General features: G+C 46.8%; 1 protein-coding gene across 22 annotated transcripts in view; it reads left to right on the forward strand.

Moving 5' to 3' along the window:
• The window catches only part of Dst (dystonin), a 290,647-nt gene that overhangs the window by 115,473 nt on the left and 147,182 nt on the right, over positions 1-27,992 (forward strand). For 19 of the 22 annotated variants that reach the window (XM_048347569.1, XM_048347573.1, XM_048347571.1 and 16 more), the window contains 6 exons: positions 4,362-4,451; positions 7,044-7,121; positions 9,064-9,156; positions 18,055-18,221; positions 27,533-27,645; positions 27,727-27,833. In XM_048347569.1, coding sequence (XP_048203526.1) covers positions 4,362-4,451; positions 7,044-7,121; positions 9,064-9,156; positions 18,055-18,221; positions 27,533-27,645; positions 27,727-27,833 — 648 coding nt within the window. Of the gene's footprint in view, positions 1-4,361; positions 4,452-5,509; positions 5,609-7,043; positions 7,122-9,063; positions 9,157-11,990; positions 13,104-18,054; positions 18,222-27,532; positions 27,646-27,726; positions 27,834-27,992 lie in introns of those variants that run through there. The other 3 variants (XM_048347587.1, XM_048347588.1, XM_048347575.1) reach the window with 2 other exon arrangements.

The raw sequence follows: 27,992 nt of genomic DNA on the forward strand, positions 1-27,992 counted from the left end.
ACTCCCTTGTCTCTTATTAAGTGCAGATTGGGCCTATGGCTTTACTAGTACTCTGGGCTGGCTCAGAGAGTGAGTGTTGGGGAGAATCCCTCCACCCCTGTCCCTGTTCTTAGCTGGATGCCCAAAATAAGAAATAAACAAGAAAAGCCATGGGAGTCTCCCTGGATCCAGTAGTTCTGAAAGAGCTGGCTTTCATGCTCACAGACAGATCCTCTTTTTAGACAAGTGACAAGACAAAGGACAAGGACTTTGAGTCTCTGGGCTGGCATTGTGGGAGGGAAATAAAACAGGCTGGTGAGAGGGGTGTGTCCCTGGAGATGGCTGTAGCGCATCTGCAGGCCCGTGGGGGTTTGAAGCTGTTCTCCACTCTCTCCAGTGGCTGAGGAGTGGGCTCCCCTTGCATGTCGGCTGACCCGTGTCTGCAGAGAGGCTTTCCTACAGCCCTGCTGCCTGCTGCTCAGCCTGGAGGCCCTTCACACCCTGGGGCCCTGACTGCATGGCCTAAGGCTTTCCCTGTTTCTCTGCCTAGGCCAGCTCCAGCCCCCCTTGTGCCTTGGTCTCTTCTTTCCCCCTGGGTCTCCCGCCGTTTTGTGCATCCTGTCACCTGGAACAGTCCCACCTCCTTTTCTGGGAGGAGGTCCTGGAGCCCACATGGGGCTCATCCCCAAGATCACCTGCAGCAGGCCCAGCTCTAGCCTGCGGTGAGTAAATGCCCCCAGTGAGTGTCCTTGTCCCAGCCGAGGGCTCCAAAGGCAGTGCTCCTTGCCTGTGTCTACCTGGCGCAGGTGCTGAGTAAATGCCCTACAGCCAGAGTAGTCACACTTACATACAGGAGGCAGAATTCCTGTGGCATTGGTCTAATAGCAAGCCACTGCCAAGGTAGACTGCTGACAGGCGGCTCTGGGCATGCTGACTTCTCCAGAGGTGAATGGGGTTAGCCCGGTAAAAGCACCTGAGGAGGTTCACAGATGAACTTTCTGGACAAGGAGACGTTTTTAAACAGCCCATCTGTTAGGGCTGTGGCACTGCCTCTGGTCACCGGTGCTGGTGTGTTCAGGGTGTTGCTTGTTTTCTCCCATAGGTGTTTGTCCACACAGGACCCCCACCCCCGGGGGGCCTGGAGGAGCCGTGCGGGGTGCACGCCCTCGGAAGCCCTGCCGAGCTGGGCAGAGCGTGCCATCAGGAGACGGCACGGCTCTCCTTATGTAACCCAGGTTACGTGACCGAACCCCGGGCGCCCTGGCTGCCGGTGGCCACTCGTCACCTACGGGCCGCGATTGATTCAGACAGGTTTTCATCCCAAAGGGAGATGGTTTCCAAAAAGGGAAGAAAGAATGTTTTATTGAAAGCGGGAGGCAGAAGGTTAAGGGTGTTTGCAGCAGTGCAGTCGTCTGTGAAAGAAGCTTCCAGGCCAAGTGCCTGTGACTCAGACTTTGGACAGAATGAAATGGCTACGTTCTGGGTAGGCTTAGCGATGACTTCACTTCCCGTTGTTCCTTCTCTTAAATTGCTCCCTGGATCAGCTGTTTCTCCACACACCCAACCTTTCTCAGTTTTCTCCTATGACTCTCTTCCATTGTATCGGTGAGGAACATGAGCTACGTTTTAAAGCTCTCAGCATACTCGGGCAGGCACCCTGAGCATGTGTGGACTTCTGTGTGTGACTAATAATGGTGATATTGGCTCTCGTGAGGACGGAAAACGTGAAGATAGAAGCATCGTGCGTGTGTTTGTGTTGCAGTCCCTGGGGTCCAAGCCAGGCCCCCCGTGCAAGGCACTGGAGCTTTCTGCAGCCCCCGCCTGCCTTCACGGCCCCTGTTGTAGGAGAGGATTTCATGCGCAGCATTTCTTCTCCAGAACCTCACTTGGGACAGAAGAGCAGTGCTACACAGTGCCAGCACGTCTGGATACAGCACTGTAGACATTAAAGCGGGCTATTTCCTCCTCAGAACCTGAAGTTAAGCCACAGGCCTTAAGAGCGGCTTCGTCTTACACATTTTCTTTTAAATTGACAGGTCAGTAGCTCCAGGGGCAGTACTGAGCTTGAGCTCAGTGCCTGGCACTTGCTAGGCAGGCACTCTACCATTTGAGCCAGGGCCCCAAGCCCTTTAGCTATGGCTGTTTCTTGAGATCAGGTCTCAGTGTCTGCTGACATGGTTTGTGGCATGGTCCTCCTATTACTGCTTCCCAGGTGGCTGGGGTGGCACATGTGTACACCATACCAGGCTTCCCAGGTGGCTGGGGTGGCACGTGTGTACACCATACCAGGCTTCCCAGACGGCTGGGGTGTCTCGTGTGTACACCATACCAGGCTTCCCAGGTGGCTGGGGTGGCACATGTGTACACCATACCAGGCTTCCCAGACGGCTGGGGTGGCACGTGTGTACACCATACCAGGCTTCCCAGACGGCTGGGGTGGCACGTGTGTGTGTACACCATACCAGGCTTCACAGACGGCTGGGGTGTCTCGTGTGTGTGTACACCATACCAGGCTTCCCAGGTGGCTGGGGTGTCTCGTGTGTACACCATACCAGGCTTCCCAGGTGGCTGGGGTGTCTCGTGTGTACACCATACCAGGCTTCCCAGGTGGCTGGGGTGTCTCGTGTGTACACCATACCAGGCTTCCCAGGTGGCTGGGGTGTCTCGTGTGTACACCATACCAGGCTTCCCAGGTGGCTGGGGTGTCTCGTGTGTACACCATACCAGGCTTCCCAGGTGGCTGGGGTGTCTCGTGTGTACACCATACCAGGCTTCCCAGGTGGCTGGGGTGTCTCGTGTGTACACCATACCAGGCTTCCCAGGTGGCTGGGGTGGCATGTGTGTACACCATACCAGGCTTCTCAGGCGGCTGGGGTGTCTCGTGTGTACACCATACCAGGCTTCCCAGGTGGCTGGGGTGTCTCGTGTGTACACCATACCAGGCTTCCCAGGTGGCTGGGGTGTCTCGTGTGTACACCATACCAGGCTTCCCAGACGGCTGGGGTGTCTCGTGTGTACACCATACCAAGCTTTGTATTGGTTGAAACAGGGTCTTGCAAATGTTCTGCCCAGGCTGGCCTTGAATCATGATCCTCCAAATCTCAGCCTCCTGAGTAGCTATGATTATTACACATGTGAGCCTCTGTCCCAGGCTCTGCCTTGTTTTTAAGAGGGCTGTGGCCTTATAATTTCACCCTCATGCTTTATAATTGGGCTGGGTGAAAGGTTACAGTGCTCTAATAACCAAACACAAAAGTTCAGCCGTAGTCATTTCACTAGGGCGTATTATAAGCCTGTGTGCTTGTGTGTATGTGCATGCACACACATGCACACACGGAGTAGCTACATTCTTGAAAGAGCCTTGAAGATTGATTCATCTCAAATATAATTGAGAACTTGAGAGGATCGTCATTTAATTTAAATATATATGTGTACATATATATATATATATATATTTTTTTTCTTTGTCCGTCATGGGGCTTGAACTCGGGGCCTGGGTGTGGTCCCTGAGCTCTTCAGCTCAAGGCCAGCGCTCTCCCACTTGCCCCACACATCACCACTTCCAGTTTTCTGGTGGTTAATTGGAGGTAAAAATCTCATGGACTTTCCTGCCCCGGCTGGCTTTAAATCGTCACCCCCCCCCCCCCCCCCCCCGAGTAGCTAGGATCATAGGCGTGAGCCACCAGTGCCGAGCTGGCCCAAGGTAAAGATTCTAATGGGGTGGATAAAACCTTTACAATGTATTTAAGGTGTTTATAAATTTTCTAAGGAAGGACTGCCTAACACACCGGGTTCTGGGCTTGAACTCAGGGCTAGGCACTTGCTAAGCAGCACTCTACCACGTGACCTACACCCGAGCCATTTTCTGCTTTAGTTATATTTTAGGGAGGGCCTCAAGATTTTACTCAGGGCTGGTCTTGGACCATATCTTCCAGGGTAGCTGGGATTAAGGGTATACACCACCATGCCTGGCTTATTCATGGAGTTTCAACAAGTGAAGCGTGTGTGTGTGTGTGTGTGTGTGTGTGTGTGTGTGTGTCCTCCATCCTATGGTGTGTGCCTGCTTATACTCCGTCCTGCGGCTGTGGCTCAGCGAGAGGAGCTGGGGAGTAAGAGCCCAGCCACGGCCTGAGGTGGTCCTGGTGTGCTGAACAAGGAACGGCGGGCAGTGAGTCACGTCAGGGTGTTCCTGTAGCAAGCAGCCCATTCTTATTCTAATGTGTTCAGGTTTCAAGAGTCATAATCACGATAATTTATTACGCTGAACTTCCCCTTTCGCTTTTAAGTTTAATTTTTATGTAATGAGAGAGTAAAAATGAAAAATGAACAAGTGCCATATGAGGAATAAAGCTCCTTGTTCCCCTCTGCTTTTCTCTTCATAGGTTCGGAAACACGTGAATGACCTCTATGAAGACTTGCGGGATGGACACAGCTTGATCTCCCTCCTAGAGGTTCTTTCCGGGGACACCTTGGTAAGTTGTAAGTTTCTTAACTTACCTGGATGAACATGCAGCCCATCCCACACGCGGCCCAGGCTGAACATGCAGCCCATTCCACACGTGACCCAGGCTGAACATGCAGCCCATCCCACACGTGACCAAGGCTGAACATGCAGCCCATTCCACACGCGGCCCAGGCTGAACATGCAGCCCATTCCACACGTGACCCAGGCTGAACATGCAGTCCATTCCACACGTGACCCAGGCTGAACATGCAGCCCATCCCACACGTGACCCAGGCTGAACATGCAGTCCATTCCACACGTGACCAAGGCTGAACATGCAGCCCATTCCACACGTGACCCAGGCTGAACATGCAGTCCATTCCACACGTGACCAAGGCTGAACATGCAGTCCATTCCACACGTGACCCAGGCTGAACATGCAGTCCATTCCACACGTGACCCAGGCTGAACATGCAGTCTTTTCTATATGTGACCATGGAAAAACATATAACCCTGTCTACATGTGACCATGGACAAGCATGCAGTCCTTTCCACACGTGACCACGGGTGAACATGCGATCCATTCCACACGTGTCTTTGCACAAACACGTGATCCTTTCTGCACATGACCGACATGTTTTCAACACACACTCTTCAGATGTTTGCAGCACTTATCTCTCTAGATGGGAATTCTTCCTGAATAAAAAAGTTCTGGTTAGACACATGTAAGCCCTCCAAGATTCCAGTCTAGTGATGTGAGATTGGAGGACCTTGAATCCTTTGCCTTGTAAATTAAAACAGTATTTTTGTTCTTGCTTCCGTTTTACCTTTGAGTTCTTTTCTTTGCATAAGAGCAGTTGGGTGCATAATATAACCACACAGTAGAAGACTCACACACAGCAAGGAATTAAACACTGCTTCCTGGAAGGTGCTCTAACCCATCCCTCAGGTGTCATTGTCCTTTTTGTGACCCCCTTCCCTTCTCAGCTTCCCGTCTCCTCGTTGCGCTCTGTTCATGCTCTTCTTTTCATTTCTGGTCTGTCTTGTGTCTTTGCCGTCCTATCTTCTGTCTGTTATGTTCATTAGCCGAGGGAACGAGATATTTTGAAGACCTTACGATTGGTGAGTGCGCCAGAAGCATGCGAGTATGAGCAGCATGAGGCTGTGGAGGATGAGGATAAGGGGGTAGGTGTCGCCCCGTAACTCAACTAACCTAGCCTCCAGTGTGCGGCAGTGTGCGGTGGGCTAGCCTGATGGAGAAGGCATCGTGGGCTCGGGCTTCCCTTGAGAAAGTATAGCCAGGCTCCGACCCCCCTGTGTGCAGAAGTGATTGCTTGACCTATGTATGTCTTCAGTACCGTGCCTGTGGGAATCACTCATAGCCGCGTCAGCCCCATCATGGCATTTCAGCTGAGGGGTTTCCTGTACCTGTGAATACAAGCGGTGTGCTAGCTGTGCAAACTCAGTCTGCTTCTGGAATTAGTATTCCAAATGTGGCAATACTTGGTTGCTTTTCCTGTAGGAACTAATGGGAATTTTACTGTTTACGTTTCTGCTTCAAATCTACCCATTGGCAGTAGGTATTGTTTAGAAGGGAAGAAGATGCTAAGCTCTGGGACTCTAGGAGCTGGTTAATTTTACCCCCGCCCCCCACTATGGCTGGGGCCATCAGCCTGCCTGCACTGTGACAGCTGGGCCTCTTGGTCATTAGGTCCTCATGGCCCCTTGCCCCCAGGTTTTTGGCCATTGTGCTTCTTTTGGATCGAGAAGGTGAATTTATGAGCATTATTGTGACTCCTCCCATCTGAGGTGTGCAACTCCTCTGCACAGACAGCTTTGGCTCTAGCACTCTCTTCAGATTCAAGTAGAGAAGCTGGCCCTTTTCTTTTTGTGGCAAATTTCAGCTCCATTCTTTGTGTTTTTGTTAAGCATTTGTCAGCTCTGTTCCTTGTATTTCCCTTCTGCTGACTTGTGCCAGCTTTTAAGGGACACAGCATGAAGGAAAATAGCCATAGTGTGTCACATTCCACCCATTGTAGGGGGAGACCAGAGTGAAGTCTTTTCTGTCCGTTACAGAGTCTGGATTTGAGAGAAGGCCAAAAGGACTCTAGGCCCCCTCTCTCCTCCTCTGTTATCAGTAGGACTAGCACCCCTCCCTCCTCCTCTGTCATGGCTGAGTAATCATGTCTTTCTCTTTGGTGATTTTTATACTAACCGCATGCTACTTTACCTCATTTTCATTAACATGCCATGTATTTGATTATAAAATCCTCTTGCTAATAGTGCTATTAAGAAGGTAAATGGGGATGATAGTTACTTTTATGCATCTGTAGCTAAATAATCTGTAGGCCAGAATTGTTCTTAGTGAATATAAAAAGTCTCTATGTTCTTTAGTTTCCTTTGGAAACATTTGGAATGAAGTGTATGTTTAAATAATACAGAAAAGATCCCAGATAGTTTAAACTCAGTCCCAGATAACAGAAATTAAAAACTTCTTTTAAGTAACTGTGTGATCAATACCATTTTAATTCATTGAGATGTGTAGAATGGGCATTTAAATTAGCAGGAGTCAGTGGTGTTGCACACTATATTTTCTTACCTGACTTTTGTCTATTCTTAGCCCAGGGAGAAAGGTCGAATGCGCTTTCACAGACTGCAGAATGTACAAATTGCACTGGACTATTTGAAAAGACGGCAGGTATGATGTCTTTTAGATTCTAATCATGTAAACATGTGCCTGAGTAAATCTAAATAGAAACATGCCAGGGATTGAAAGAGTTGAATTTGGCTGTGAGCATAATAATTAAGCTGCACTTTGGTAAGGCAAGTATTTTAAAACCATGTTCAAACATTTGTTCCCAGGAAAAGGAAGTAACTAGATGAAGCCTGGAGTTGCTGAGAGTAGAATGCAAATTTGCCTAGGCTGCCAGAGATGTTCAGTAGCAATGAATCTCAAATGCTGAGAACTTTTTATTTGGTCATTTTGAGTGGTTATAAAGAAAATGTCTCATATAGCAGTCCTCGACTAGAGTGAGGCTTAGAAGAAATCACGTGCACTCCTGACTTTGTGGAATTTGTATTAGAGTCCTAGGGTCAAACAAAATATTGATACTTTTTTTTTTAGTTAAAGTAGAAAAAGAAATGCAGGAGATCAGAAAAGTAATGAATGCAACAGGGTAGCCATCTTTTTTTTTTTTTGCAGTCCTGCAGCCTGGGTGCTGTCTCCAAGCCTCTTTGTGCTCAAGGCTTAATGCTCCACTAATGCTCTACCACTTGAGCCACAGTACCACTTCTGCCTTTTTTTTTTTTTTAGAGAAAAGGTCTCCCTCTGAGGCCCAGTGCCTTTTGCTTTTGATCCTCCTGCCTCAGCTTCCCCAGGGCTGGGGTCTGGGTGTGGTGGTGTATACTTCCTAATGGTTTTGCTTTTGAGGGGAGTAGGGAAAAAGAAAGGAAAGGGGGTAAGGGAATGCTAGGTTTTATTATCCTTTCTTTAGTTTATTAGGCACATTAAAATGCTTTTAGTTACCAAACAGGAACTTAAATATTCTAGGTGTTACTTGGTTTGCATCCTCCTTTGCATCTTCATTTTAGTGCAAGGTTCCAGACAATAAATGGTTTTATATGTATGTGTATATGCACACACATTTTTATATGTGTGTATATACACACATATATATTTGTATACATCTAACATATTATTATATTTCCTTATCAGAAATGTTTTTGGTAGTATTTTCTCTAGAAAATAAAGTGTTAGGTATCAGGCTATGTAGTTTTTGGTATTTAATTCATAATCTTATGGGAAGTAAACATTATATATCATTATTGCACTTATTAACCTGAAAATCAGCTTGACAGTTGATATGGTTTATACCTGATTTTTATTACTATTGTTTTGTCCTGGGGCTTGAACTCAGGGCCTAGAGCTTTGTTGCTCAAGATTTGTTATCTACCACTGGAGTGGTAGCTCTACTTTTTGGCTTTTTGGTTGTTCATTGGAGATAAGACATAGACATTTCATAGACATTCTCATAGACATTTCATACCAGGGCTGGCTTCAAACTGTGAGCTTCGGATCTCAGCCTCCTAAGTAGCTAGGAGCACAGGCATGAGCCACCAAAGCCTAGCTTTCTAAAATATCTACCCAAACTTCAGGATGCACTCATTGAGAAACAATGCTGTGGTTTTAAAATCTTTTGTGATGGAAAAACAAATTGTTAAAATGATTTTCAAATTTAATGGTACTTTTTTCTTTTCTTTTCTTTCTTCCTTTTTTTTTTTTTTTTTTTTTGCCCGTATTGGGGCTGGAACTCTGCGTTTAGACATTGTCCCTGAGCTCCTTTGTGCTCTGCCACTTGAGCCACAGCACCACTTCTGGCTTTCCCTGTGATTAATTGGAGATAAGAGTCTCACAGACTTTCCTGCTCAGGCTGGCTTTCAACCACGATCCTCAGATCTCAGCCTCCTGAGTAGCTAGGATTATAGTTGTGAGCCCCTTGGACCCAGCTTCATTGTGCTTTCATTTGTTATTTAGTCAGGGATGAGATTGCTGCATTGCTTGTGTTATTAGGATCGCTTCTGCAGGCAGATGGAACTGTGCGGTCTTGATGGACAGTTTGTTCTCTCTTCACGTGGAACAGGTGAAGTTAGTGAACATCAGGAACGATGACATCACGGATGGCAACCCCAAGCTGACACTGGGATTGATATGGACAATAATTTTGCACTTTCAGGTAAGTCCCGGTTTTCTGGGTCATCACCTTTTAGATCTCAAGGATAATTTTCAGTTCATCATATGAAGGCTTGTTATATCCTCCAAACAAAAGATAAGTTTTGTCAGGCACTGGTGGCTCATGCCTGCAATCCTAGCTACTTAGGAGGCTGAGATCTGAAGATTGCAGTGTAAAGCCAGCCCAAGGTTGAAAAGCCCCGTGAGACTCTTATCTCTAATTAATCAGAAGTAGAAGCTGTGGTTCAAAATGGCAGCGTACTGTCCTTGAGCAAAAGAGCTCAAGCCCCAGACCGACCAAAAAAAAAAATGTTTCATGCTGATTCCTTAGATAGCACATTTGAATTGCTCTTTGCAGTGACATGCAGATTGTGACCCTGACCTCTTCCTTCCTCTCCTCCATGACCTGTTTAAGGTCTCCCCTTGTATTCCTAGCATTGGAAAATAAAGATTTCTTTTTCTTGAATGTGAGCTCTTCTATTTGGTTTTCTGGACAGCATAGATGTGAAGATCTTATGAGGTCTTTAATTTAGAATCCAGATTGTAAACAAGCTGTATTTCCTTTGTGGGCACTAGATGGCAGTAGAATTATACTAAGGACGTCTGAATTTGGAGTCCTGGCCTGGCAGCTGCGGCTCATGCCTATAATCCTGGCTAGTCAGGAGGCTGAAATTCCAAAGTTTGAAACCAGCCTGGGCAGGAAAGCCCGTGAGACCCATCTCCAATTAACTACCAAAAAGCTGGAGGTGGCTCAATTCTTGAGCAAAGACAAAAAAGCTCAGGGATAGTGCCCAGGCCCTAGGACTGGCACAAAAAATTAAACGAAAAGTACTGTTTCTGTGTATATCTGTCTAGAGTTGAGGGGCTTCGTACAAGTTTGTAGACTATGGATAATTTTCTAATGACGTTATGCTGAATGACTGACTTTTATTTAGTTTTTGTGATTTCGCATTTTGAAGGCACATTTGCCTTTGATTTAAGGTGACTCCTAGCTTTGGAACTCGCTCATGCCAAGTTCCATGAGCGTTTGAGAGGCTGGCACGCAGTAGGCATGCAATACACAGTAGGTGCACACAGCTACTGTGCGTAGCACACCTTTCTGAGTGACTGCTCCTCAGTGAGACTGGAGAAGACGATGGCTGTGTGGGAATGGGGGCCAGGGGGGGCGGTGCGACCACACGGGCATTAGAAGATGGGAGCTGTTGGGCTCAATCGTGGCTCCTTTGCCGATGGCTGTGATGATACAGGGCCAGTTCCTAATGCTAAGAGCTTGGGAAAACAGTGTGCTTTCAGAACCAGCATCTCCCAAGTCTTTGTGAGGTCGATGGCAAGGGGCAAAGTCCATCCTTATGGACATGAGCTGAGAGGCTGAGTCACGGTCTTAGAGTGGAGTGACACAGATGAGGACTTGGGTGGGGGTGACAGATTGCATCTGGGAGACCACAGTAATTTCAGAAGACCGACTTACTTATCTAATATTATCTATTGTGAGCACCACAGCTTGAGTTTGTCAGCCAGCATTCTGAAGGTGGGCATGACCCACAATGCCCTGCATCCTGTACCTTCCTGTTGTGAGTCCTCATCAAGTGCTTGCAATGTGTTGGTGATACAAATAAGTGTAAATAAAAATGGAAATGTGTGGTGAGGGGCATTGGGAGAAACTAGAAAAGGATTAGATGATAAGGAGGATGTGGATACATTTTAAATATCTGTGCACTAATGTTAAAGATAGGCTTTGTGAGACAGAGGCCAGCTACCAGGAGATAAGAGCTTTGGGCTGTTTCTGAGAAAGGGTGCCCTGTGTGTGGTCTAAAAATGTCCAGTTGCTGGGCTTGGCCGGGGCAGAGCAGAGGGTGGGGCCATCAGGCTGAGGCCTCTCCAATGTGTGTGACAAATACCAGTCATCCGGCCTTCAAACACCCTGCAGTGCCTTCCATTGCCTTTGAAGACATGAAAACTTGAAATAAATCAACCCAAGGGCCCCCCTTTTTATTGCCAGTTGTTATCTAGAATATTTAGGTTTTTGCCCAGGAGAATATTAAATTTCCTTTTTACATGTCAAAGGAAATCTTTAAAATGATATGTCTGTTACAAACACACTCCAACATCATCGGTAACTTGACTGTTTAATTGAGCATTTACTCAGCAATGTCATAAGCCCCACTTCGGATTAGTCTAGAGAATACTAGAGAAAGCAATGGCTGGGGTTCCTTTTCTGTTTTCTGGTGGTGTTGGCCTGCCTCTGTGCCATTCTGATTGCCTTTGCAACTTATCTGTGATTCTGTTGGAAATATGCGGCAGATAACAGGTCCCATATTCATGTTAACTTTTCCAGCAGGACTGTGCTAAATGGCATAATGTTTAACTAGAGTCCCATTCTGTGGGTTACATGAAGTTACATGAAGTTGGCCTGCCTTAACTCATGTAGAGAACGTGTATTCATTTCTGTGGCTAAGTATCCAATCGTCCATATCATATTGCTTTTCTCGTTGCTCATATGAAATCTCCAGTGATCTCAGAGCCTTGCTTTTGCAATATTCCAGACGACTTTACAAAACTGATTTTAGAGGCAGTTTTATGAAAGAATTGTAGGCATTCACATGTCTCCTTCAACTAATTATTGAGTCTTATTTTATGCTGTGATTTTGAATAAGAGCCAGTAGAGTTTGGAGATTGTCAAGCTTTTTGTTTGTGAGTGTGCTCGTCCCCACTCTAGAGTCACAAGAAAAGCAGTGATACGCACTCTGACACCATGTCCGAGAGCTCTTTGCTGAGTCCTTCCGCCTGGAGTTTGCTTTCTGTTTGCTCTCAGCTGTGTGCAGCCAGCAGCAGTTTCAAAGGTTAACACACACTTGGGTGCTGTGTCTGTGAGCGCTAGCGAGCTCACACAGTAAGCCCCAGGTCAGAGCTGTGACTTGACAGTGAGGGCTGTTTGTCTACAAGGACTGGTGGCCAGAAATAAGCCGCGGCGCCTGATGAGCCGCAGGGACGGCTGGGCAGGCTGCCAGGGCATTTCTTGTGTGCGCTTTTCTCATAAGCAACATGGCCTTGGGCTGAAGAGGATGGGCACAGAGTCGGCGAGGAATCAGAGGTCAGAGTGGAGGTGCCGGGCTTGGGGAGGTCTGGGGAAGCCCTGGGGTTGAAATGCGTGTGTTTGTCGAGCTCTGATCACCCTCAGCTCCAATGGGGAGTGTCTGCGGCTGTGTCAGGGCTGAGAAGGAAGAGCGAGGCGCAGACCCGGCCAGGGCCCCCTGGGGCCCAGCGGAGTGCTCTCCTGGAAGAAGATACTTCAGAAGGAAATGGATCCAGAGAAGTGTAGGCGACCGGAAGTTGGTGGAGCAAAACAGTGAAGATGAAGGCAGGAGGACGCGTGGCTTCCAGTGCCCAGGAGAGTGGCCAGCCCCAGCCGAGCCATCTGGACCATGGCTGCAGCAGGACCCCGCTGCCCCCCGCCCCACCTGGGACCACACTGCAGCGACCGAAGACACAGCAGAGGAGTCACAGGTGCTAGCTGACAGCAACAAGTCTGACCAAGACAGCACCATGGGGGCAGAAGCCTGTGCCACCGGGGCAGAAGCCAGCACACTGGATGGAAAGAGGTCAGACTCAGACAGCACCCCTGACCACACAGAGAGGACTTACTCTGCCCGCGTCAGCACAGAAGTAACGTTACGGCCAGGAGCTGGCGTTTTCCCTCTACACAAGGCAGCCAGCCTCACTTCTACACACTATTGCACCGAGAGGCGGCCTGAGCACTGGGGGGTTGCTGAAAAGCCATCTGGAAGCAGCAGCAGTGTTCTACAAAGGCAGACCACAGGCAGCCTTTGCCTGCCTGCCACCTCCCACCTCCCACGTAGATGTCAGAGAAGCCATTCCCTGGGTGAGAGTGCGTCCCCTCTTTCCAGGGATGCCCTTGCAGACGAGGCTGGTGCCAGTGAGTCTCCGTTTAAGGTAAAGGAGTATCTGTGCACGGACACAGATCTGCTGCCCTTTGCAATGTCTCCTGTGTCTTTCACATTCCTTTATGTGAGAGTCATAGGGTTTGGGGTGCATCACATTCATAATCTTAGGATTTTATATTTTGTGTTACTGATATCCTTTATTCACTTGTTGCTATCAAACCTTATATACTTTTATGGTTGGATTACTTAGAAAAGCACTGGTTTAAAAGGATCTGCTTGTGTGATATCTGCAGTTCCATGACTTCACAGTGGAATAGCCAGTGATCCCTTAGTGGTAGGTGACAGTTGTGAAAATGGAATATTCTGCTTCAGAGTGATTGGAAAAGAGGACACCAGTGTTCCCAACGCAGACGGGGCTGGGAGGGGGCGGCTTGCCAATTCTCCTGGCCTGATCACTATAATTGTATATACATACAAAAATGTCACACTGCATTCCATGAATGCGCACAGTACTGTGTGTAAATTATAGCACAGAAACAAAAAGAAACAGCCTGGATCTTGTCCCATTGTTGCCTGTGTGGAGTACAGTACTTACTTGCTCTTCTTTAAGTCTGAAGGACAAATTCTCGTTCTCTCTTTCTCTTTTCTTTCTCCCCTTGACACTGGAGTTTGAACTCAGGGCTTCATGCCCATTTGCTTGGTTATTTGGCTGGTGTTTTTCCACTTAAGCCACATCTCCAGCCTGGCTTTTTGCTGGCTATTTTGTAGATGGAGAGTCTTGGGGACTGTTTTTTGTCTGGATTGGCTTTGAAATGCGATCCCCTGGATCTCAGCCTCCTGAGTAGCTAGAATTACAGGCTTGAACCACTGGTACCTGGCCTTTGTAAATTTTTATGTACAAAAATTGTTTTCAATTCTGTACGTGTGTTGGAGGTAGAGGCACAGATAAGATGGCCTATGAGATAAGACGAGTTTTTCCTTGGCCTCAGTTTGGAATCAGAAACTGTTAAGATGCATATGGTAGGAATTTGAATATGTTAGAGACAACCAGAAACTTGAGGTCTTTATTCCTGACATTTAACTTTAAGACAGATTACTTACCTGGAGTTTTCATTTCATCTACATTCTCTGCTGGTGGAAGTGTGTAATCCAAATGACTTCTGCACTAGTGAGCTGGGAGTCGATGGCTTGTTCTTTGGTTTGCTCCTGACTCTTTCTTTTGATAAGATTGTGGGCGTCAGTGGTGTCACTGTGAGTGACACACGGGAGGGGGGAGGTCATTGGAGCTCTGGGCAGAGGTCACTTGCACTGACGTGGGACGTGATAAGTCTGGCATCTTTAGGTCCAAGTGAGTGGATAGCTATCGTTCTAGCCCAGAGTGTCCATCTCACTTCCTTTGGTCCAGATGGAGACTGCTCATCCCACAGTGCCTGGGTCAGCACAGCTCTGGGATCAGTGTCGAGCTGTGATCAGTACAGCTGGGGTCAGTGCAGAGCAAGAGTCAGTGCACAGTTGGGGCCAGCACAGAGCTGGGGGTCAGCGCAGAGCTGGGGTCAGCACAGCTTGGGTCAGCGCAGAGTAGGGGTCATCCTAGCTGTAGGGTCACCTGCAGAGTGGGGTCGGTGTAGATTCAGGGTCAGCAGCTCAGCTCTCTCCCAGGTGTCTTCCTGCTTCCTTGGAGGTGTTTGCCTCTGCTGATTGTCTCTGTCTGGATCTGTCCTATCCACAGTCCGATGTCTTCCTATGTCTTGCTTCTGGGCCATACTTTCCCACTGGTGAATTGGATCTATTGAAGCCCCCGCTCTTGGTGGATGAATCACCCTAGATGGGGCTTTGCAGCCACACTCCTTTAATTCTTTCTCATCTTTCCCTTTGCCCATTTCTCTCTCTCTCGCTCAGTCACGGGCAGGGTTGGGCTGGACATTTGAGGTCACTTCCACGGGGAGTGCTGTATGGTTCTTGAGCTCATCTTATCCTGGCATGAACTCCCCTGGTCTTGTGACATTAGTCACTCTCTTCACAGATGGCCAGCCTGCCTCTCCCAAGTCCTTGCAATAATGAGCTGACCTAAAGTGGCACGCAGGCTCAGGGCCTCCGTTAAGGCCAGTCAGCACAGGGTGGAGAAGTAGAAACGTGGGAAGGAAGGAAGTCCCCAGTGGGAGTAGCTGAGTTCTGGATGTAGGTATGGCTCAGCACTGACTGCAGTTAGCGCCTGGAGCCAGGAACCTAAGAGACAGCGCATTTCCACACTATATGGGTGTCAAGTTTGTGTGGTGTGTTTTTTTGTTGTTGTTTTTTAATTAAAAAAAAAAACTACTCAGGTGAGGCTTGCTCCTGTACTGGTGTCCTGGCTTGTCACTGAGTGGTCTCTGGGTTTAAATGCCTTGCTGGACACTGTTGTGCAGCCAGGACATTGTGCTACGATTGGAAAGGAGTATTGGGCAGAGTTTTATTTTCTGAAATTACAGGGTTAAGTGACAGCTTACAACTCAGCTCCTCAGAAGCCCGAGGAGGGTGAGACTTGGGTGATTGTGGTTTAGAGCAAGCCTGCGCAGAAACGTCATCTCCAAAGCAACCAGCAAAAAGCTGGAGTAGAGGTGCGGCTTAAGTGGTGGAGCACTAGTGGTGGAGAAGAAGATGAAGGACTGAGACGTGTCCAGGAGCTCCTGTCCTACTGTGTGCTCCAAAGGTTCCATGAGGACGCTTGTGTACCCAACACTTACTGAGGCCACAAGCAATAGAAGGTATTGAAGATGTCAGAGACTTTGTTTCCCCTGGGCCAGACATGCCTGGGAACTCTGGGAATGGTCTGGGGGATGTGAGAAGAAGAGAAATAAATTGGATATGGGCTGAGAGGCTCACCACCAGAAGAATGTGAACTCAAAGGGAAGCCAGCAATGACCTGGATTTGAAGTCTGGGGCCTTGTGTTTGAGCGGGACCTCGGGCATATATCATTTTTAAAATTTTTGGTATTGGTTGGCCGATTGTTGATAAGAATAATAAAGTTGTGGTCAGAGTGTATTCTGTGTGCCAAGACGTGTGCTGATGAGTGCTGGGTTGATGAGTTCACGTGACCCACCAGCCTCCTGAGAAGATGTATGTGGTTACAGTCATGTGATCCCACAGCTGCCTGAGAAGATGCACATGGTTATAATCATCATTTCAGGTTTTTATTATTTTTGGGGGGCTAGTCCAGAGGGTTGACCTCAGAGCTTGGATGCTGTCCTAGAGCTTTTGTGTTCAAGGCTAGTGCTCTACCACTTGAGCCATAGCTCCACGCCCAGCTCTTTGGTGGTTAATTGGATATAAGAGTCTCACAGACTTTCCTGCCTGGGCCGACTTTGAGCTGCCATCCTCAGATCTCAATTTCCTGAGTAGCTATGATTACAGGTATGGGTCTGCTCAGGTTGAGTTGGCTCAGCACAAACTGTACAGTGGTTCTTCTCGTCATTAGGTTACAAGACCTGGAATGGTCTGGAAGCCATTCTGTGGCTTCAGTGTGCAAACTGTGCAGATACAGAGGAATACATGCTGCCATAATCTTAGATTAGAATATCCATGGACGTTGAGCAGAAAATAGTGGCTGAATTTTCCGCATGGAGAAACAGAAGTCCCTTGGTGTCCATAGATACAGCCCTTGCCCTGCAGCAGGGATGTGCGTGGATTCCTAGGGGAACACTGGGGTGAAGACTCAGGCCTTGCTTCTAAATCCTGGCCTTTGGTCAAGTGTCCCAGCTGGGGCTTGGAGTGAGCTCCACAGGGCACTGGCTGCCCTGCTAGGCCTGGAAGGCTTTAACTGCCATGCCCTCCAGGCCCCCACCAGCTGTGCCCTCCAGGCAGTCAGGAGGAATAAAGGCTTCCTGTTGAGCTGGGCATAGTGGCAGGTAACAAAGGTCTCTTTGGTCTGGAGGTTCCCCCCTCCTGCTTTCAGTTCCTTGACTCTGTGTATTTTGACCCTTGGATTTGTTAGTCTGTAGTAAGACCTTAGACCATTCTCTGCTACCTCCTCCCTCATTTTACAGAGGACATTGACTTGTAGGTCGGAAGTAACTGGGAAGCTTTGGGGCCAGGGCTGGACTACGTGAGCTGGCTAGTGGTCTGTTTTTCTCACAGAATGACTGTCCTTGCAAGGTGTAGCTTCTAGTCTGTCCTCCACCTGTCCCTGCCCTGGCCTGACTCCCTGATCCCCTGATTCCATGTGGGAGGGGACCGTTGATGGCTTTAGCACAGATTTGGAATTCCCCTTGGCTCCTGATAGTCTGTGTCATGTGAGGTCACTGGCAGGTTCTGTGGGACCCTTCCTGGAGATGTGCTCTTGAGAAAATGATAGTGAGTGTGGCCTGTTTTATTATTTGTCAGTAGTAGAGACTTAGGAAAAATGAAGGAAACAAAGGAAACCTGGGAAATCTAACAACAGAGATTTCTGGTTGAACCAGCTGAGCATGACTCAGCAGAAGACAGAAGGCTTTCCTCTAGTTGGTTCCTTAGTACAGTTAATAGACGGCACTCTAGATGGTTCCATAGAACAGTCAATAGACTGCTTGTTTCTATGCAGTACACCTGCTGGGTCTAATTTTGCCCAGCAGGTGGTAGTGTAGAGTAACTGTTAAGTTTTACCTTAGATCCATTTGAATTTGGAAAAAAACCAACCACTTTTGCTTAAGTTGCTTTAACAGATCTGATTAGCAAAGAAGAATGTAGAGTGTTTTTTTATTGCTGTGAAGTTTTGGCATAGTGAAAAAGATGCTTTTAACTTGGATATAAGTGCATTAAGTGTGAGTTCCGAGACTTGTTGTTACTATTATTTAACCTGTTGAATCCATATGTGAACTGGGAAACATGGAGCTTGTAAGTGAGACGTTTGAGGATGGAGTGAATTGATGTTGTAGGTCCCTGCACATAGTAGGCTCAATGCTGCAAGCCCCCAGCCCCTCACATACTAGGCGCTTTGCCGGCATGGACTCCCTTCCTAATGCTTTCCCCTTGCTGTTGTGTGTAGATCTCTGACATCCACGTGACGGGTGAGTCGGAGGACATGTCTGCAAAGGAGAGGCTGCTCCTGTGGACCCAGCAGGCCACGGAGGGCTATGCTGGGGTCCGGTGTGAAAACTTCACCACCTGCTGGAGAGACGGGAAACTCTTCAACGCCATCATTCATAAGTACAGGTACAGAATTAAAACTCCCTGGCATTATAGGGGTTACCATACAGGTACATGACAGGAAATTAGAAAACCAAATAAAAGCGTCATGTTCCCACGATCAGAGGCTTTCTCTCTGAACGTTGTGTGTGTGCACACGTACACAGTCGTCCTGTGTCTCTGGGTCTTTCTAATCACTTAGCAGACCTGAGCTCTGACGTGGAGCATCTGCAGGGAGGTGAGTTGAGGGCATCTATGGGGAAGGTTGAGGACAGAGGCTCTGGGCTTTTCCAGGGAGAACTGCTGACCATTCAATCCACACTACCAGTTAACACAACACCTACTAAGCACCGGGTGCTTTTCTGAAGCGTTTACATATTAATTATTAGTCACCACAACACCCTGCTCTCATCCTTAGTTAGCGGGCAGAAGCAGAGACACACAGTAAATACTGGTTTTGTCACACAGCTCGCAAGTGGCTGGAAGACTGTCTCTTAGGTCCATGCTTTTATTTATAAAAAGTTAAATCCACAAGAATGTTTATAGGAAACAATATATTTTTTCTCAGTCATTATCTTTGGTTTTATAAAGATTATATTAAATTATTGAAGAACTGAAGATATTTCTATATAGACCAAGATGTAAATGAAATCATAGATAATTCATTTAATTGAATGTCTGATTTGATGGAATAAATATATTAATGCCTGGGAATGGCTTGTGGTGTGAGACTGTTAAGTCCTGTTCATACTCTGTCTCATTCTCACCTCTCAGCAACCCACAAAGCAGGGCTGTTAACATCCAGTTTGGTGGATGAGAAACCCAAGGCCACATTGGTGATCAGCTACAGGGTTGAATGTACACATTCCTCTTTTTGACTTGAAGCAACTCCTCTTCCTCCTCCTTCTGTTTTACTTCCCCCATTCATCTCTTGTCTCTTGCTCACTTTCTATTCGGAGATTTTACAATCTGGAAAGCAGTAATGAATCCTCCATGCACCCACCCCCAAGAGCCCTGATTTTAAACATTGCAATAGTCTCCTCCTTTATGGAGCAGCATTTAAAGGGAAGTGGCTGTAGGTTGTTGGGTGAAGAAAATCTAGGATCAAGTTCCAAATAAAGTGCTCTATCTTCCTTAGTGCCACAGTGGTCACAGGTGCTGGCATTGTCCCCTGAGCAGCTCAGGTGATGGCAACAAGCAGGCTGGGTAGCTGAACAGTACACATGACAGACCTTTGCCCATTCTGTCTGTGGTGCTCGAAGGGTTCCTGTCACAGTTCATCTCCAAGGGGCCTCCTCTCTTCCTTGAATGTTTCAGGTCAAATTCAAAGCAGTTTCTTCCTCTAAAATAATTTACTTTGAAAATCATTGTCGCTTACAAGTATCCTAAGAATGAATGGCACACGTATGTTACACACTTCTGTGCATGTCAAAGATCCTAAAATTTCTTAGAGAAGTTTAATGTGATAAGAATTTGAGCCATGGAAATATTATTTAGTCTGAACTTCCATTTTGGCACCCTGATCATTTTAGAAAACTGTTTAGCTTTATCTTTGAATTTCTGGTTTCCTAATTTGCTTTGTTCTCTCTTGTGAGAAATCATGGTTAAAGAAAAACCCTTATATCAGGTTTTAAGTGTTTACAAGGTGTTTTCATTCCAGCTTTTTGAAAATACAGGTTAGTATTTAAAATTACTTGAGTTCTATGAGATAGATTGTGTTTCCAATATTATCAATAACAAAAATGAGTCTTACAGGGTGATCTGTATGCTGAGTCACATGCCTTTCACATAAATAATGGAGAGTCACCCACCTTTTACATAAATAATGGGGATGACTGTTCTGGGCTCTCAAGCCTTACTACACTTCTACACACTGCTTACACCATTTTCTTAGGACAACAAGATTCCAAGAAATGGGCCTGTTCACCAGAACAGACAAATGATACAGAGATTTGTGAAAATTATTGATAACCTTAAGAACTGACCAAATTCATTTACAGTTAAAACCAAGGTCTTTGCTAGACATGAATTTGGGAGATTAGCTAACAATAAAAAACATATTACCTCCTAATATAGTGGGTAAATCGTAGATAGTAAAAGAATGTTAAAATACTTGGCTTATGCACAAGATCATAAATGACCTGTTGTGTATTCTACTCTGTTCTGTTACCCTAAAGAGATGAAGAATTTGGATTATGCCAGAGGTGGCAATGCTAACATCATATGATTTAGTTGAAGGATTGTAGGAATAGTTCTGAAGGTTTGTATAAATAGATCACAGATAATATATTACTTTTCCATTAAATCCATGTTAAGAAATGTTCTTCCAACTTCTTTTTAGGAACTTCTGTCTGTTGTGTTTAGTTTTCAGTGGAAAGCATTCAGATAATAAAAAATACTGTACAGCTGTATAATTTCTGCTTGTTTTGTTTGTATTGTTCAAATGTAGTTTCAATGTTCCTTAATGCATCATCAAATCTTTTCACTGTAAAACCACAACTGGCAAGTGCTAAATTTACTTGAATAAGCCTGACTCTTGCCTATAAAGTTAATTTTTCTTCAAAAGAATAAGGGAGACTGGATTTATTTAGATTAAAAAGGTGTCACAGAAGCCTTTGATAAGTAGCATGAAAACAAGAGTGGATGAAGCGGAGTTAAGGGAATCTAGGCACATCCTCCACCCACCTGTAGATTGGTAAACCACCAGAGTTAGGGAGGAGTACTTAGCTCCTTAGAGTACTGTGTGTACTTCAGGGGAAGGCATTGCAAGCAGGGGTTCAACTTCTACCTCTATTTCAGAATGTGCTTAGGTGGTGAGTAAAGTTAGTTTATTTCTCTGTGAGAGACAAAGCTCTAACTTAAGTTCAGCCCTGACTTGGCTGAGTTCTGTTGGAGTTGCAAGTGAGCTGTCCCCTAGGGCACGGATGAAAGCCAAGCTCTAACCACAGCCTGCCCGGTGTGAAAACACCTGCCCGAGCATGCGTGAACAGCGGGCGTGGACATGAAAGCCTAGCGGCAGGCTGCAAAAGCAGGAACGTGCAGGAGGGCCCGTGAGTGAGGAGTGAGCCTGGGAGGGCAAGGGACGCCCGGGAGCCAGGACAGGGCCGGAGCGCTGAGGGGTTTCTGCTTACTGGGTTCTTCTGCCTGTCTTACTCTTGTTCATGTGTTCCGATCTGCTTTGACGGCACGGGGCATTTTTTTCATAGGCTTGTTTCAAATACATTAGCCAATCAATTCTAAAAGCATTGAAGTAGACTTTATGTAAGAGCATACCATTTAAATATTTCCTAATTCAGCAATGTGTAATTGAGTACAATTACTTTGTTCATTGTTTGCATTTTGAATTTAATGGGGCCCATCATCGTATTCCATTGTACTGAATGCTTAAGGATGTTTTAATTGGGAAAGTTAGCCTGCAAGGGTGTGGTCAGAGTTGTATTTAATGGTATAACCTGAGGCTAGTGATTCACTCCCTTGCTTGGGTTCAATCATACCCAGCATGCTAAACTGGACCGAACTGGCTTTACTGGGAGGAGGCACTTTAGGGATTGGAATGTCTCCCAGGTGCTGAGTTAGTGTTGACTAGGTGGTCCCTTTCCCTCAGCCGTCAGAGTCCAGATGTACACGTGTGTACACAGGCACAGCCCAGACGTGTGCATAGTCCAGATGTACATGTGTGCACACGGTGCAAATGTACGCATGTATATATACAGTCTGGATGTATGTATGTGCACACACCGTGCAGCTGTACACATGTGTATATACAGTCCAGATGTGCATACACAATGCACATGTACACATGTATATGTATAGTCCAGATGTGCACACACAGTGCAGATGTACACATGTATATATAGTCCAGATGTATACATGTTCACACACTGTGCAGCTGTACACATGTATACACAGTCCAGATGTATACTTGTATATATATATGTGTATATATATACATATAGTCCAGATGTACACTTGTATATATACAGTCACATGAAGCAGTTTAAGATTTTATTTTTTCTCCAGCAGAACAAATGATCCCTATCTCACTATTTTGTGGGGGCTAGGTATCTACCCTTTAGTCACTAAGCTCACTGGGAACTTACTCAAACCACTGGTTTGCTGAAGCCTGGGCCTGGAAGGAGTTCTCAGATGAAATCAGTGCTGTTCTCTGTATTTATGAAGTCCATGAAATTAGTGCCATTTTCTGTATTGATTAAAGTCCAGGAGGCTGTGGGAGTGGGTTATTCTTTGTGAATTAAGAGACAAATTCAGTCTAAGTATCTTTTATTGATTGAAGTTGTTAGGTGCCAGTCATGAGGTACCAGCAGTGCTTGCTGAACTTGTGTTTAGGTTCTTGGTGCCCTGCCTTTGTGTTAAGGGTCACTCTGAAGTGAAAAGGAGGGCTCTGTGAAGTAGACTCAGGCATCTGGCTTAGGGGAAAGGAAATGTTATCTTCATAGCAGGGTGGTGCCCTGGAGTTCTTGCTCACATTTGAGCCTGAAGGAATGCCTACACCCTGTTCCTTCACTGTGTGGATCTGTGGCAGGCATTTGTTTGTTTGCTGGGGACAGGGGAGGAGAACATTGCCTAGGTCTTTCTTTTGGCAAGGTGAGTGGAGGAAGGAGGGGCAGATGCTGATGTATCAATAAGCACAGAACGAACACACCAAGTCTGAGCATGCTTCCCTCCAAGCAGTCCTGTTCAGGAATTTGTTCTGGTAAGGAGAAGGGAGGTGCACTGTGCACGTGTCCTTACCATGTGCGGGGGAAGAGCTGTGTGCGGGTTATATTCTGAGTGCAGACGTGGCTTTAAGGCTGATCTTTGGGTCATTGGAGTGGAGTTGTCGTGGCTTTTATTTTAAACTTCCTTGCAAGCTGCTGCTCAGGCACCATCTTCCCAGCCATGCCTGAGCCGGCGTGAACCAGCCATCTGCCTTATTTGTGTGCCCCGCAGTGATGCACCCGAAACATCCCACTGGAGGCTGGGTTGCTTTCAGCAGAGCTCCAGCTACAGCCCGAAGTGGTCTCAGCCGTAGGTTCCTCCTGTCCGTGACACTCCCCTCCCTCCCCTCCTGCCTTCTGTATTAGCAGATGGGATGCCCCTGCCTCAGGAATCTGGACCTGGTCTTAGAAACCTCCCTTCTTGGCTCTGTTGAACAGAGCAGTCCTCTCTCCGCCTAGCCAGGCCCAGCAGTCCTGCCTGCTGTGGGCTTCCTCTTAGCCTTTGCCTCAGAAAACTTCTTTCTCACCCCTGATCGGCTCTTCTCTTCAGTAGATGTTCTGCACTGGAGAATGCAGATCCCTCTTCTTTTAATTAAATAAGTGACCCAAATGCAGCCTCCTCCCTGCCCCCTTAATCCATGCTTCTAGCTGCTTCCTTCCCTAGGACGGACTCAGCAGAGCTGTCCTTGACCTCCGGCCTCCTGCCTTCATTGACTCCTCCATCTGCTTCAGTCTGGTTCTGGCTCCGGAATCCACTAAAACCCTTAGGGTCTTGGGAGACTTCTGTGTGGCGAAGTCAGTGGCCACTTTTCTAGGCCTTGCCTTTCAGTAGTTGTCTCAGCTAAGCTTCCATTTCTTCCTAAAATGCTATTTCCCCACACGGTTCTGTTAGAGTATTTCAGTCTGCACAGCTGACTTTCCCATTTTGCTCATCTTTAGTTTCTGTCACCAGTGTTGTAGAAGGAAGCTCTAAGGATCTGGGTTCCCCAATATCGCCTGACTTCTCCCCTTCCCCATTTGCCATCTCTTCCTCTGCAGACCCCATGGCCTCCCCTGACTGAGTGCTGGGGGAATACTTGAGATTCCTTCTCCCTCTGACCCCAGAACCGATCATTTAATCTTACAGTCCTGCTTCATGCACTTCAGCCGCTTTCCCTGGCTCCTAGGAAGCCCACACGGTGACCGTGTTCCTGTGCCTCTGCTGGGGATGGAGCCAATCGGCTAACTTGTAGACTGGAAGAATTACATAGAAGTAGCATAGCAAAGCCTTGTTTTGGTTCCTCAGACTGCACTTTCGTGGCACTGGTGAGGTGGCATCTGACACTTCTCGTGGCCTGTGCACGCTGCTTGTGTGCTCACGCAGAGCTGCTCTCCCTCCGTCCTCTCTTGAGGCCTTCAGAAAATCATTTGGGTTCTTCCATCGTCGTGCCAGGGCCTCCCCTGCCATCACTGCACACATCTCCACGGCTCCCCGTGTGAAACTGGAATTCTAGCTGACTTTGTTTTAACTTTTGTGAGTCCTGATTTTTATTTTTTATGGGAGGAACTGAGTCACAGATCTCAGGATGTATGTTCCGAGTCAACAGATCAGGGCTACATCTCGGGCTGCGGATTACAGTTCTGTGGTTTATTTCTTCCTCAAGTAGCCTTTCTTTTGAATACATAAGCATTGTCTTAAAAAAGAAAATGTCATTGCACTGAGGTGTACCTGACATCAAGCATGTTGTCTCACTCACGTGGAGTCTAGAGTGAAGGACGTTAAGTCACTTATCTGTGCAGCCGTCACCCCATCCTTTTCTATCACCCCATCCTCCTTTATCACCCCCCTTCTCCATCACCATTACCCTATCCTTCTCCATTGCCCCATCCTTCTTTATTGCCCCCATTCTTCTTCATCACCCTATCCTTATCTGTTGCCCTCATCCCTCTCTATCATCCTTCTCCGTCACCCCATCCCTCTCCATCATCCCATCCTTCTCGATTGCCCTCATCCTTCTTCATCACCACCATCCTTCTCCATCACCCCATCCTTCTCTATTGCCCTCATCCTTCTTCATCACCACCATCCTTCTCCATCTCCCATGGAATGGGAGTGTTAAATAACTTTAGCTGTCTGTCACTGTTGGTGGGGATATTTTTATATTGTATAAACATATACATAGATACCTATAGATACATAAATGTTCTCATGCATGTGTGCGTATGTAGCTAGCTAGCTAGCTAGCTAGATCGTTAAAGAAGAATAGTCTTTGAAGATAGTGGTATATGAATGCTGAGTGCCAGAGGTTTGCCTGGGATGATTTGGAATGGTTTTGGGAGGTTAGACAATTCATGCACTCCTCCCTAAAGTTCCACATGGGTTAGGCACACGCTATAAGCTGAGAGTCTGGTTAGTCAAACCTGCAGTGAAAATGAAATTTACTGCTAATGTTCCATGAGGAGATGTTACAGGTAAACGAAACTTTTAATATGAAAACAGATGTCTTGAGTATGTGTAGAATGCTGTGCTGTCCCAGTGAGAAGAAGAAAGGAGGATGAGGACAAGATGCAGCTCAGATTCCAGGAGCTCTGGCAGGGGAGGTGGCACAGCAGACCAGAAGTCCCCAGAGTCCTGGCCATGGCTCTTACAGTTTTTCTTCTTTCCATTTTTGTCTATATAGTCTTTTGGAGGAAAACTTCTCCACTTTTTGTTGCATTAAAGTATTAAATTCATCATACGCACATTCAAATACAGATTAATGAAACCCATTACAACCATTTTAAAAGGATGGGAGGGGAACCAAGGGGAACCCGAGGAGGTGACAGTGTTACATGTGTTTGCAGGGACAACACAGTTCAGGAGAACTAGAGGAGGTAACTGCGTTACATACGTGTGCGGGGATGTCACAGTGCACTGTCGCAGTGCCTTGCATGCGTGTGCGGGGATGTCACAGTGCACTGTCGCAGTGCCTTGCATGCGTGTGCGGGGATGTCACAGTGCACTGTCACAGTGGCGTACATACGTGTGTGTGTGTGTGTGTGTGTAGGTCACAGTTCAGGAGAACTAGAGGAGGTGACTGCGTTACATACGTGTGCGGGGATGTCACAGTGCACTGTCGCAGTGCCTTGCATGCGTGTGCGGGGATGTCACAGTGCACTGTCGCAGTGGCGTACATACGTGTGTGTGTGTGTGTAGGTCACAGTTCAGGAGAACTAGAGGAGGTGGCTGCTTACATGCGTGTGTGGGGACATCACAGTACACTGTCGCAGTGCCTTGCATGCGTGTGCGGGGATGTCACTGTGCAGCCCTCTGTACCCTAGAGACAACATGTAAACCATCAGGGTAGATGCAGTGACTTAGACTCATTGTATCCTATGCAGCTGCCTCCAGGCCGTGACAATTGTGTCACTCTGAAGGAAGTTTTGTGCTTTCTTCTCTTGGGCAGAAACTTGGTTCTTCAATGACTTCATTCATTCTCTCTGGGATTACTCAGTGTTTGCTTTCTTTACTAATAGCAAGGTCTCATCGTAACGTGCTGTTTCTTGTTCTCAACTTGGCAGACTCAGAAAAGCTGGCTTTTATTCCTCAAGGATATAAATTTCATAGAAACAAAGCCACTTTTTAATGAAATAACTTTAGGTATTTGTTTTTGTCTAGACTTTTATACGTACCTGTTTAGTAATCTTGACATTGGAGGGTCCTTCAACATGAGTCTGTGTGAATTTAGCAGTGTTGTTTTTATGTCTCTTGTTGTCAATGGATGTAGAGTCACTTTTGAGTGGTCTTACTGATGTCACATGAACATCGAGGAATGTCAAAATGATTTCCTGTGATATGAATATGTAGGAAGTGCTACCCACAGTTCAAAGTGCTATAAAAGTATGAGTAGATTTTTTTTTTTTGCCAGTCTTGGGGCTTGAATTCAGGGCCTGAGCACTGCCCCTGGCTTCCTTTTGCTCAAGGTTAACATTTTGCCATCACTTGAGCCACAGTGCCACTTCAGGCTTTTTCTGTATATGTGGTGCTGAGGAATGGAACCCAGGGCTTCATGCATACGAGGCAAGCATTCTACCACTAGGTCGTATCCCCAGCCTGAGCAGATTCTTTAGGAGTCTGCTTTCTCACCAGGAAAAAAACCAAGAGCGCAAGCACTTGTTTTTTCTTTCTGTAAGACTAATGTTCTGCTTCCAGGGTTTCTCAAGAGCATGGCCTTCCCGTTGAGCTGCGTATGACTTGCTGCTCAGTTCCTCTGCGGCACCCCCAGCCCTCCACACTGTGCTGGTTTCCAGAGTGGCCCCTTAGGTGAACCAGAGGCTGGGAGCACCCAGAGCCTCCTTCATAAGCCATTCTCACCCGGTGCCATGAGGATGGAAACCACTCCTCCAGCAGCTTTGTGTTCACGTTTGTTTCCGCTTCCATTTCATGCTTCGTTCTGGAGACCAGAGTCTCAGGTGTATTCCAGCCTAGGCAAAGTTCTGAGAGACGCCAGCATTATCAAACATGTGAAGAAAACCTTCGTTTTTGACACAGGCTTAATATTGATGTTTGAAGAAACTGTTACGTAAATAAATACGACATGCAATTGTAAAGTTGAATTGGTTCATGAGGAGACACAATTAACATGGTGACCTTTTTCCTAGGCCGGACCTGATAGATATGAATACTGTTGCTGTTCAAAGCAACCTTGCAAATTTAGAGCACGCTTTCTATGTAGCTGAGAAGATTGGTGTTATAAGACTTCTGGACCCTGAAGGTCAGTCAGTGGCTGCTCTGGGCTGGCATGGCAGTCTGACCTTCAGCATCATGAAATAATTCTCTCTGTTGCTTGTTTTAGATGTGGATGTCTCTTCGCCTGATGAGAAGTCCGTAATAACGTATGTGTCCTCTCTCTACGATGCCTTCCCAAAAGTACCCGAAGGCGGTGAAGGCATTGGTGCAAATGTGAGTGCTGCCCACTTGCCAACAGCAAGTGCTTCCTGTAGCATTCAAATGTCCAACATGTTTGAAAGAATTTGAAGGGATCAGATCTGGGAATAATGACATAAGCCTGCACAAATCCCATTACTGCAGAGGCTGACACAGGCGGATCCTGAGTTCAAA

This window comes from Perognathus longimembris, chromosome 6 (genome assembly GCF_023159225.1).
Source record: "Perognathus longimembris pacificus isolate PPM17 chromosome 6, ASM2315922v1, whole genome shotgun sequence".
Taxonomy (NCBI): Eukaryota; Metazoa; Chordata; class Mammalia; order Rodentia; family Heteromyidae; genus Perognathus; species Perognathus longimembris.